The 13,878-nt window shown below is 35.0% G+C and overlaps 1 protein-coding gene across 1 annotated transcript; it reads left to right on the top strand.

Moving 5' to 3' along the window:
- The first annotated feature begins 4,752 nt into the window (after positions 1–4,752).
- LOC135309705 (uncharacterized) lies at positions 4,753–6,724 on the top strand. Its single transcript, XM_064435931.1, has 2 exons — positions 4,753–6,145; positions 6,627–6,724. Exons 1-2 carry the CDS (start codon positions 4,753–4,755, stop codon positions 6,722–6,724), a joined length of 1,491 nt encoding a protein of 496 aa, XP_064292001.1.
- Positions 6,725–13,878: the final 7,154 nt, after the last annotated feature.

The following is a 13,878-nucleotide window of genomic DNA, read 5'->3' as shown; positions in this document are numbered from 1 at the left end:
ATTCGTGACGATTTCCTTTTAATGTAATTTGGAATAGCAGATTTTATATCACAGTTACAGTGTTACGGGAAATACCTATATACAAACTGCTTTCTTTTTGTTAAGAAATTTTCATTCGTTAGGAAATAATAATAATATACCTTTACATATAGCTTATTATTTTAGATTGTTTATATTATTTAGTTTTGTAAATATCAATTTATATTGCAACCCCAATATATCCCGTTATAAATGAGTCATTCATGGCATAATAAAAGCTTTGTATTATCAATTTCTATTGCAAATATCAACATATCGAGTGTGTTATTGCTAACACCGGTGTTAGATTTAATTCAAGTCGCCTAAAGGCATCTGACATGACTTTTACGATTACTTACTTACCGCCATCTGGTGGCAGATAGTTGCAGTGTGCAGGTTTCCTCATGATGTTTTCCTTCACCGAATGCAAGTGGTGGTCTATGAAAACTAAGTACTATATATGAGTCAAATTGATAGACAAACTCGTTTATGGCACGTATAGGATACGAACCTGAGACCTTTCAATCCACCGGTCTTAACCTAATGGTTACCACCACTACCGCTTTAGTCACTATATTGCAGTCCCATTTTATCACACTATAATTGAAAAAAAAACATGCGTAATAAAAGTATTGTGTTTATAGCAAAAGTTTACAACAAAATTACACAACAATATGAAGATATTGAAGTAAAATTTAATTAAAAAGCACGTTAGGACATTACTGTTTATGTAAATGTTATTTTATTTAAACAATGTTTGAACTATAAACTCAGATAAGGCATTAATGTAAGTAGTATCGAAATGATAGTGTCACTTTTAAGTTTTTGTTTTGTGGGTTGGCAGTGCACTTACCATGTAAATGTAAATACGATTAGCCGGTGAAACATTTATTTACATAAATTAATAATAAATATTGTTATTAATAATACTTTACAATATACAAAATAACATTAATAATAATAATTATTAATAATTTACAAAATAGTATTAGTAATAATAATTATTATTAATATTATTTTAAAATAAATATTATTATTATTAATTTACATAAATAAATAATAAAGAAAATTAATAATATTTTTGCAAAAAAAAAATCATTTTCTTTGTCTTTTTAATATCGATGTTTCTACGTATTTTTCGTTCATCACTTTTAAAGGATTTTCTACTGAAGAAGATGTATTAAATTTTAAAACATTGTTTCGCATACTCGAATATTTATGTTAGCTTCCAAACGGTCGAAAGCAGGATTTGGGTATTTATGGATGCAATAACAACCTGTATGAGCATAACATAGGGGTGAATTTCGCCTGAATTATTTGCGAATAGGTTAAATAAGTAGGTAGGATTATTGCATCGTGCACAATGCACATGTTACTGGTAAAGTGCGAAGTTAAAGTTGTGATCGAAATAAGTATTATTACATGGAATGATAATTTAAATATTTTATAGATAATTTACTATGAAGTCAAATATTTGGTGTTGTGAAGCACTGTGGAATTTAATATTTAACCATTATTATGGAATAAATAGTAATTTATGCTATGAATATTATGGGGTTTTATTTTACACATTATTAAATATAAGTATTATCACTACTTATTTAGTTTATTTTTGATGAATAAAAGTATTAATAATAATAATATATCATCATCATATCGAGGGTGTTATTGCTAACACTAGTGTCATATTTTTATTCAAGTGGCTTAAAGTCATCTGACATGACTATTTACCGCCATCTAGTGGCTGGTAGTCGCATACACACTAGTGAACTAAACTGTCCACCAGTGTGCTTGTTTCCTCACGATGTTTTCCTTCACCGGAAGCAAGTGAAAACTGCTATATATGAGTCAGATTGGTATACAAACTCATATGGCACGAGTAGTATACGAACCTGAGACTTTTCGATCCACAGACGCGCGTCTTAACCATTACACCACGATCGTTTCATAATAACATAAATAATTTGGTATTTCTTTGGTTTTTATTTGTAATATTAAATTTCAGTAAATATCAAGTCATTTCAAAATCAGATTAATCATTAATATTATTGAAAATATAACTAGCTGTTGCTCGCAGCTTCGCTCGCGTATCTTATGTATAGCCCCGGGTGATTGCGCAAAGAAACTTGCGCGCAAGAAAGGTGCGCGAAAGCACTTGCGCGAAAGAAACTTGTGCGCGAGAACTTGAGCGAAAGAACTTGCGCGAAAGAAAATGAAAACTTGCGCGTAAACATCTTGCGCGAAAGACTAAACGGTTAAGAAATTAATTAAGTTACTTTAAGTTGATTTAAATTAATTAAGTTGCTTTGCGTTGTGTTGTATTAATTCATAAATTTATCTTGCCATAAAACTCCCCTTTTTTATTATCCAAGTGGATAGATACGTCCAAGGGGAGCAACGTTTGTATGTAACATTTTTTCAGAAATTCATCCTTTAACCACTTTTTATAATATCTTGCGCGCATGGATCTTTCGCGCATGGGTCTTGCGCGCATAAGTCTTTAAGCGCAAGTGTCGTTGCGCGCAAATGTCTTTCGCGCAATTTTTTTCACGCATGTGTCCTGATAGGTGCATATTACTTATATGTAATTATATGTGCACTTAATTATTGTACTTGTGTGTTATTTTTTATTTTGACGTATACCGTGTTCTGTTGCTGCAAATGAAGTTTCTATCTATGTAAGTTAGACAATTATGAAATTAGTACAATTCGCATCTTTACTGTGACATGCTCGTTTCATCCATCACCGTTCAATGCAGCAGCTTATGACCAAATGCACTTTCTATGTGCAGCTAGATGGATTGATCGTGCACATTATATTAAATTTATTAGCACATTGGAATTATGTAAACTTTTGTTGAATAAAATCACAACATTACGTAAAAGTTTAAGAGGGTTTAAGTATTATTAAATTTTACTAGCTCTGCGCCCTGAGTCTTTGCGCACGTAGGAATTTCGGGATAAAAAGTGCCCTACGTTCTACTAGGTTACTTCTAGGTTATTTTCTACCCGTGTACCAAATTTCATAACAATCCGGTCAGTAGATTTGAGTAACATACATACATACATCCTCACAAACTTTCGTATTTATAAGATTAGTAGCATTATATTAAAATAAAAGCTTTTAATAAATAAATAATATTTTTTTCCTTCTGATAGAGCCACGCCCCATTGCTCCGTTGCGCTCCGTCATTCTCCGTCGTGTTGACGTCCGTCGACGGATCAACGCAAAACAACGTGGAGATTGTATGAAGTTTCGACTTACGTCAACGCACATCAGTGTCAAAACATATAGAAAACACAACGGAGCCACATCGTGCTGCGTCGTCAATGGAGCAGGATAGAGCCCACGTTCTTGCCATGGCTCTAAGATCTACCATACATGACCATAACTCTGCTAACGGCTCTCTTATGTAGACCTGAAAGATTAGATTTCACTGATTTAATAATTTAATTTAGTTAATTCAAAATCAAAATCACTTTACTTTCAGTGAAAACGATAAAGTGAAACTTCAAACGTCATCCTCGCAATATAATTTACGTAAAATTGTTATACCAAAAATGATTATCGGCGAAACAAAGACGCTATGAGCTTGGCTTTTAAGTTTTAGCGTAAACTACATTGAAGTATTCAAACATAGAGCTGACATTGAATATCAGACTTTCAACACTGCAAATGTTTAATTCCATAAATAACAGTCACGATCGATTTCTGGTGTTATTTTACTTGAGTACTCAGTAATGGTTCCGAGGGCTTAGTGCGGGTTTGCATTTCACATTTAGCTATTGTGACGCAACTAAGCACACTGCAATGTGATTGGTTCGCTGCGTCTCACTTCGAACCGATTCGATGGTGAGAAGTGAAATGCAAAGCCACACTAAGCCTTCTGATGTGACCAAAATTGAGGTCATCGCGGACCTGTTATAGAACAATTGCTGCGTGGAAGGAAACCGGTTCCTTCGCTCGCTTATTAGCACCAATGGCGAGCGAGTATGGACTTCAATTGACTTGTTATCAGACGTATACACTCGAATACAATTGGGAACACCGGTGTAAAAAAATATATAGTACCTACCTAAATAAAATAAATTGTTGCCGGTTATTCTTAGATTATCTTGCACTCTTTTATAATAGATAGTGATCTGGATCGAATATTACGCAAAATGTTCAATAAAAGTTGGTCGTTTTAATAAATTATAGTGGGCAATCGAGCATGTGGGTTAGAAAGCAATCACCACGGCTCATGGATACTAGCAAGCAACACAATGGTCATTGCCGACTTTTTGAGAAGACGACAGATTCTTTTTTTTGAAATCCCCAATGTAAAAATTATTAAGGAACACCGCTGATAGAAGTGAATTCCATATTTGTCAATTCTTGTGATTAAACTTCATGTCCTAATCTTATTTAATTAACGTGTTATAATGTAATTTCGGATTCGCGTGTAAGGTGACGATAAGGCAGAATCAACATTTCCCATTCTGGAATACGAAGGAAAATTACCTCTACAAAAGTTGCTTTTGACTGGTTATGGACTTTGTGTGTTATCGTCTTAATTAAATAATCAAGTTTAAGTTAATTAATTTAAATAAACTCCAAATATCGAATTTGTATTGAGATCGAAGACGTTTAATATATTCTCTGTGATTCATGTACTGTAAACAAGTTAAAAAAGTAACAACATTCTTTTGGTTACGATAACTGCATTCATTATGTCTAACCTAGTCTTTAATATGGATCAAAGTCTAACAATATTTTATCAAAATGTTAATAGAATTAGAACAAAAACAACGGAAGTTTACTTAAATATATTGGCATGTAATTATGATGTTGTCTGTTTCACTGAAAGTAATCTGAATGATAGTGTATTTGATGGAGAAATATTTGATGGCAGGTATAACGTTTTTAGGAGAGACCGTGAGACTAGTTTGTCAAAGAAATCTGACGGAGGCGGTGTCATCGTAGCTATAAAAAAAGATATTGATGTCGTTAGGCATTTTGATTGGGATAGTGGTGCCGAGGATCTTTGGATCACATTGTTTCCGTCTCATGCTTGCAGAATTCAGTTATGCGTTTGCTATTTACCCCCTGATATTAATTCTGACTTACTAACTGACTTCTATAATAATACACAATCAGTAGTGTTGAATTTCGATCCAGATGATATTCCTTTGCTGGTGGGAGACTTCAACATCCCGAGTCTGCAATGGTCGCAGTCGGGCTCTATACTTGTTCCCGGATGTTTTTCGGATCTTAAATCGAGGCTCCTCCTTGAAACCATATCATTATGTAACCTTTCTCAATTTAGTAATAAATATAATGTAAATAATCGTCTTTTGGACCTAGTACTTTCGTCTTACAACAAAATAAAGGTTCTGGATGCGGAATCGGTTGTAAAGATAGAAGGTCACCATCCGCCTCTACTTGTTGAAATACCTATTACGCAGCCTGTTAAAGCCCTAAAACACAATTCTCAAATTCGCCGTAATTTTAATAAATGTTGCTATGAGGAAATAAAACGAGAGCTCAAAATCATTGACTGGGTAAATTTATTTGACGAGGGTGATATTAACAAATCGGTAGACTCTTTCTATTTAGTCGTAAATGACCTTATTGATAAATACACACCTCTGCAAAGAAATAATCGCTCTAGATTTCCTGTGTGGTTCTCCTCGGCTCTTATAAAGTGTTTACAGGAAAAAAACAAACACCATAGGCGGTACAAAAAATACCACAATCCCAGAGACTACGATACATTTTCATATTTAAGAAGACGAGCTAAGCGGTTAATGGAGGGATGCTATGCTAATTTTGTATCCTCTACGGAAGAGTCTCTGGGATCTAACGTTAAACAGTTCTGGACATATGTCAATAGTAAGAGAGGTAGCTCCTCTATACCCTCTACCATGACGCTAGACGGAGTATCCTGTTCGGATGGATTGGGCATTTGCGAACTCTTCTCCCAGTACTTCGGCTCTGTGTTCGAGGGTGCAAGTTCCCAATCCTCCGGCTTAGACGAAGAGGTTTCTCAGCATTGCAATACGTTGTCTGAAATCGCTATAGACAGGGATGTAGTTCTTCGCAAACTTAGGCAACTTGATGTTAACAAGGGAGCTGGTCCCGATGGTATCCCGGCCAAAATCTTAAAACAATGTGCTGAAGAGTTGAGTCTGCCACTTTCTTTATTGTTTAACATCTCATTGCGGCTTGGCGTGTTTCCCTCATATTGGAAAAATGCGCATGTGATTCCAGTTCATAAATCTGGGGACGTTTCTGATTGCAAGAATTACAGGCAGATTAGTATCCTATCCCAACCGGCTAAAATATTTGAATCCGTTGTGTATGATCATATTTACCATCAAGTAAGACCTTTGCTTTCAGATAAGCAGCATGGATTTATTAAACACAAATCTACTATCAGTAATTTGTTAGAATATAAACAATATCTTTGTGAAGTTTTTGATAGGGGGGGGCAAGTGGATAGTATATATACGGATTATAGCAAGGCTTTTGACAAGGTTGACCATAGTTTGCTATGCCAAAAAATTGCAAAGTTTGGTATCCATGGCTCAGTGCTAAGATGGGTTAAATCTTATCTTGCCAACAGGAGCCAACTCGTGGCTCTCAGAGGTTATGTCTCAAGTCCCATTGATATTACTTCAGGTGTCCCTCAAGGCTCCCACTTGGGCCCACTGTTCTTCCTAATCTTCATCAACGATCTGGTTGATAGGCTCTCTTGTAATTGCTTATTGTATGCGGATGATCTTAAAGTTTTCCGTAACGTTAACAACATCCAAGATTGTGAGCTGCTTCAACGGGATCTTGATGAAATTGTAAGTTGGTGCAGAGTCAACAAAATGTTCTTGAACATCGAAAAATGTTGTGTAATCTCTTTCACCAACAAACACAATAAAATTGATTTCTGCTACCAACTGGAGGGACAAACGCTTTGCCGCAAGAATATGGTTAAGGACCTCGGAGTCTTTTTTGACGACAAACTAACCTTTAGAGGACATTACGACTATATGGTCAAAAAATCTATGAAGGCCTTAGGCTTCCTTGGTAGGATAACTAAAGATTTTAAAAATATCAAAAGCCTCTTTCTTCTTTTTAATTCTCTAGTGAGGAGCAATTTGGAGTATGGATCAGTTATTTGGTCGCCCTTTTACGCAAACCATACCGAGCATATTGAGAGTGTCCAGAAAAAATTCCTTCGTTTGCTTAGCTTTAGACTTAAACCCGGCCGTAATCGTTCTTCATACCAGGAAAAACTTAAAACTTTTCACGTTTCGGATCTTAGTACCCGCCGTCACCAACAAGGTCTCATAACTTTATTTAAATTACTACATTCTGTCATTGAATCCCCGACATTGCTCTCTCAATTGAATATCAATATAAGATATAATCCCCGTCGCACCCTACCCATCTTTGTACTGCCCGTTTATAAAAATAATACGTCGTTCTCGAACCCATTGGCTAGGATGTGCCGGAAATACAATGGGATCTCTTGTAATGTGGACATAGACATTGATATATTTAATTGCAGATTGCGTAAATTTAAAAATGATACGTCCAGAATTCTCGGTACCACATCTAATACATAGTCTGGCATAATTATTTCTGTAACTGTTTGTAATTAACTGTATGTAATTGTAAATGTTTGTAATTTTAGTACATCAATATTGTAAATACTTGCTCATAACAAGTTTTATTTTTATATTAATTAATAAGCTTATGCAACTGAGCATACACGCTTAGGATGCTAAGTTGGAACATTTTTAGTTAGTAAGAAACTTTGTATCTTATCACTTAGTGTCTGTTGTGTTGCCTTATGAATAAATAAATAAATAAATAAATAAAGATTTATTTTATTTTCATGTCAGCGTAAATAAACAACCTTTAAATTTTGACGATACAGCGATTTTACAACTCGACTGACGACAATTCTCCTTGAGAATGCTATTATGGCTTATCAGCTGGGTGAACTGTTGTCAATTTAGTCATGTTTTAGTCCTATTGTCCTATCCAGTGGTGGTTGGTCTTGTAATGTAATGACGTTATCCCATATTATGACACGAGCGGTTCGTCTCAACTGCGTATTAAAATGTAGGTAGGAAAATAGTTAAGGTTTCCGCGAAGCGCATCAGTTTCGAAGCGCACCTTAAATATTCTTCGATGCGCTTCGAGCAACGCAACGCCCTTGCAAGGCTCATATGGGCACTTATAATTTTATGATAAGACCCAATGTACACCAAATAAATAAATAAATAAATATAAATAAATAAATAAATAAATATATTAGGACAAACCACACAGATTGAGCTAGCCCCAAAGTAAGTTCGAGACTTGTGTTATGGGATACTAACTCAACGATACTATATTTTATAACAAATATATATATAGATAAACATCCAAGTCCCGGGCCAATCAGAAAAAGACCATTTTCCATCATGACCCGACCGGGGATCGAACCCGGGACCTCTCGGTTCAGTCGCTAGAACCTTACCACTGCGCCACCGAGGTCGTAAAAAGTAATAAATAAGTATGAACTAGGTAAACGTAAGTTTGTTTGTTACCTTTTCACACTAAATCTACTAAGCTTCTTGAAAATTTTCGTACATGCAGTTTGAAGTATCATGAAGGATATAGGGTACCTTTCATCTCAGAAAAATGATTGCTCCCGTAGGAAAATAACGCGGGCGGAACCGCGTGCGAAAATATAATATATACTATATAATTTTATTGTTATCTAAATGTTCTCGAGGGTTTGGCTATAATGCTGTAAATAAAGTAAAGATACGCCCATTTCGTGTCCCCACTATCGTGACTCCATAAGGACTAATTTGCATTTTGACTCGTAAACTATTAGGTCCCTATTATTAGTAACGTGTGTCACCGTGACATAATACATTAATTCTATTATAATTTTATTTTCGATATCAACAATCAAAAAAATATTTCGTTGTTTCATACCTTTTTAGAGCGTAATGTTAGCGTTTAAATTTGTTTTTTTTTAAGCTACAGTATTTATGTTTCAATAGTAATATTATGTACGTTCCGTGAAGTTGTATTAATTAATCGTGTTTTAGTTTTTAAAATTGTTTTGTAAGCTACAGCACCTATTTATTATTTAATATCACATTTTCTGAGAAGTTGTATTAATTAATTAAGTTAGTTGAATACGAAGTAATATCCGATATATTTGACAAAGAAAGTAGCTTTTCATACACTTTTCTATTTGTAAGTTTTATATTTACATTGTTATGTTGCGTAGATAAATTTAATTAATAAACATTTTTTGACGTTGTATATCAAGACTCTATGGGCGTTTGTCCACCGCCGCCGCCACCGGACTGTCACCGAGAACGAGATTATTTCGGGCCGAGTTTAATATGATCTAACGGCGATCGTTTGTCCACCGCGTCCGATTACAATAATAACTGAGCTTGTGTGCGGTGCGACGGCGACGGGACGGCGACGGCAGTGTGTGAACAAGTTCATACGCGTTTTGTATTGCCGGCAGATCGGCCCGTCAAAATCTCGGGCCACGTTCTGGCGGTCAAGCCGATCTGCTCTCAATTTGGGCGGCCGGGATGACGGCGCTCGATGACACGCGGTTAAGTAAATGTATGTACTACTTCGGCGCCATCATCTTGTTCTCGGTGACGGCGGTGGTGGACAAACGCCCTATGGGTGTCATAAATTAGCTGACAAAAGTAATTTGAAACATACGCCATGGCCGTAGTATTTGGTGCCTGAAATATGAAAACATAATTCAATTTATAGATGGTTATAAAACAGTTAATAAATGATCTGTACTAGAGTGAGTTACACTAGTCAATATTGACGGTGACTTTAATCTATTTAGTTTAGACATTTACACAAAGTGGCGTAATTTACATTTTTTTTGCGCAGATTTCCACGCTGTAGCCACGCTGTTATTACGATCCGTCATTTTTCTTGACGAAGGAATCATTTCCAGAATCAATCATTCATAGAATTGACATTACCATAGATTAATTATTTTAAATTCAGATAGGAAAACGAATTTTGTCTTTGTTAAAATTTGAAAAATTGGAATGACAGCGCGGCCGCTGCGGTCGAAACGCTCTGAAAAACATCAGTAAGTGTTAAAGCGAATGTACACTGATACAACCCTCTCTTAAAATCACTTTTGACTAATTTTAATTACGCTAATTCACCATTGACCTAAAACCAAGAGGTCGAATAAAGCAGAAACGCTGTAAAAAGTCAAAACGATCAACTTTTCTCGTTAAAAGTTGGAGTGTATAATAAAATGGAGGTTATAGCTGACGCGACAAATTCTTTTGATTGAAGACTCATCACATTAAAATCAAGTTTTCACGAGTGAAAAGTGGATTCCTATTGCAATTATAACATCCATTTCTTATAATATTTGCAGCCTCGTGGTGGCTCCACAAAAATATATTTATTTATTTTAAGGTACACCAACAGGTTACATGACAAACATTTACAATAAATGTTACATTTAGTGTGCCAGCTTAAAACCCAATTAATATGTATAATAGTAAATTAGTAAAACTAATATCTATTTGGTTTTTATTTTTATTTGTTTTTAACTTAGTTGATTAGAGTTTCATATTCAATTTTAATATTACTTTCCACAATTCTAGTGAAAAGGGATTAGCATAGCGGATATTAGGTTTTGAAAAGCTTCAGATGGCCATAACCACATAGCCACAACGTACAATGGGACTGAACAATGGGACGAGACTCCCATTGGATGTCAGATGAAATAACAACAGAATTTCCAAAATTTTATGGTTTGTCTTTTACACTGGCCTGGGCTTCACGGCATCACAGCCCCTAAAGGAAAGGAAAGGAAATATGCGAAGATAAGAGAGATATCGTCGCCTGGATGCATAACGTCGGCAATGGTCATTATCAAAGGTGAAAATCTTATGAAAAGAAGTATTTGTTAACATGATTGTAGTCAAACACTCGCCTTTAATACTTTAGGAATTAGCGTAAAGCAAGATTCTGCTTATGACAAGATGTAGTAGCTAAAATAAAAATATTGTTTACCTTCCACCTCACATCCTCATCGGTTTATCGAGCTTCAGAATTCTCTCAGCGGGACGTAAAATATAGAAAATGTACAAGAACAACGCTTAATTTTATTTAATTAAGTAAACACTAGGAATACGACTATGAAGAAGAATGTTTGTCACTATATTAGATATTTTAAAACACGAAACTATCTTTGCAATAAATCATAATACCTATGCAGTAAGTGTATTAAAATATCTCATTCATATTCCTCATGGCCGTCGTATTCCTCATGGCTGAGGGTCGTGGTCATTACGTGAAATGAAACACACACAACAACTTTCTTGGCATTATTAATGAAGTGGTTTGCCATTGCCTTCTCCATTTCACACACAAGTTAATAATAATCAGCCAGTGCGCAGGTTTCCTCACGATGTTTTCCTTACCGGAAGCAAGTGGTGGTCTATGAAAACTACTATACATGAGTCAGATTGGTATATAAACTCATGTGACACGAGTAGGATTCGAACGGGATCTTTCGATCCATAGGCGGGCTTAACCAGTACACCACCACCGCTTCAAAAAATATCTCATTATCTAAAAAATCTTAAAATTATAGGTACCAAAAAAAAATATTACAAAGCGCGCTTGTTGTTTGTCATATTCCGTATTTTTCAAAATTACTAGGTTTACCACAAATTATTAATTGCTGACTTTTTTTTTACTACTCTCTTTAGGTATGTTTTAGTGCAATAAATAATGCAGTCAACTTTGACGTTAACTTTGACTTGCGCAGAATTTTTGTCTACATGACGATGCGACGACGCACAGGTCAAAGTTGAATGGTCACTAAATTCACTCAAGATGGGTGGGTTGTACAGGTCAACTTTGACGTTAAATTTCAACAACCTGCACAAAATAACGCATGACATTTGGTCTAATCGAATAAAATTTAACGCCAAAGTTGACTGATGCGAATGAGGCTTATTCAAAAATCCAAGAAATGATTCTGTATTTTCTCTAATCTTTTCCCGAGTCTCAGCTAATAAAAGGCGTTATAAGTATTAATGTGCAGCACACGTCGGCGTTGTAACGCGTTATAACGCGTTATAACGCTTTACTGCTGTTTATATGGGGAATTACAGGGACGTGCGGGAAATGTCGTACCTGTTTTATCAGCCTTACTCACATGGCTAACGAAGTTCGGTATATTTTTTTTGAAGCTTCTCTCAATATTTTCTTAGCTTCGCCCCGGGGCTTCGCCCCGGGGCTTCGCCCCGGGGCTTCGCTCCCGTGGGAATAAAAAGTACCCTATGTGTTATTCCAGGTTATATTCTACCCGTGTACCAAATGTCATAACAATCGGTCCAGTAGATTTTGCGTGAAAGAGTAACAAACTTACACACACACAAACACATACATAATCACATACTTTTGCATTTATAATATTAATAGGATAGACTTAAAAAGGGAGGAGGTCTTGAATTCATCGCCTAATTGCACCAAAAAAAAAAAAAATACAACGACATTTTGAAACGAAGGCTAAAGTATTTTATTTTAATGATTATTAAAATTTTGTCTAAATTTTAAACTCCATCTAAAAATGTGCAATCCACGATAAAACTTAATAAACATGAAACAAATCAAAATATTTTCGTGAATTCATTATTTTTATTACGTTGATTTCAACGTCAGCATCATTATATAAGTTGATATGTGTTTTGCCTTAATTTTATATCAAAATCAAATTAAAACATTTATTCAGAAATTAGACGTTCACAGGCACTTTTTCACGTCAGATTTCATATAATAGTAATTTCTCAGAAGCTACTACTATACCTCGTCACAGATAATTGACGCTTTAAAATGTCCAAGGTTTCGTTTTTGAGATTTTTACCCGAACAAGCCGGCCAATGCCGACGGGAAATATAGAAACTCTTGAAAGAGATTGTAGCCGAGAATACTTGCAATCTAACTGAGTGCTACATATCGGGTGATACGGCCAATGACTGAAGCGGAATTAGAATCCAGTTTTCGATAAAAATCGCGTAGGATGGATAGCTTTTTAAAGTATAGATTTTTTGCTCTATTGTGTCGTTAAAGATTTTAACTTTTTAAGATAATTTCTTTTTTGGTCTAACGAGATCTGATTTTCTTCTTTCATAATTATATTCTATTTTAACTAATATTTTAAATTCGAAAGTAATTTGTATGTTTATTTGTTGTCATCACTTTATTGCTCTCTCTACTCAACCAACCATCATGAAATTTTATATACATGTAGTTAAGTGTACGGAGCTTAAGGTATGATTTATCCCTGAAAAATATCTATTCCCGTAGAAAATCAAAGTTGCACAGTCGCCATATTTGTTTTTTTTTGACGTCACGTAAGACGAATATAACGATACCCCAGTTAAATAAATCCGTTCACCGGTTTTGGAGATATGAGGTAATAAACAATATTACATATCATACATACAAGATACGCGCGAAAAACAATACCGTTCCTTTGCAGTCGGGTAAAAAGTAAAATATATGATCGCGAAGACACAAAACAGAGTATTACGGTACAAATTTTGTTGACAACATAATCTTATAAGTTATGTCAAGTTATCCTGTTTACACGCATAATCTCATAAAATACCAATAGCACCTTTGAATGCGGATCTGAATCATGTGTAATACGTGAACATGAGACATAAATACGCCCCCATTTTGTATACCGCTTTATGAATTTGATAAGGAAATCCCGTCCCAACTTCCTCAATGCAATATGTATATTGTAAATATAAGTCTACATTCATTATTATTATGCTCTTGTAACAATC

The sequence above is a fragment of the Plodia interpunctella genome, chromosome 4 (genome assembly GCF_027563975.2).
Source record: "Plodia interpunctella isolate USDA-ARS_2022_Savannah chromosome 4, ilPloInte3.2, whole genome shotgun sequence".
NCBI lineage: Eukaryota > Metazoa > Arthropoda > Insecta > Lepidoptera > Pyralidae > Plodia > Plodia interpunctella.
This window is presented reverse-complemented; position numbering and strand designations above follow the sequence as displayed.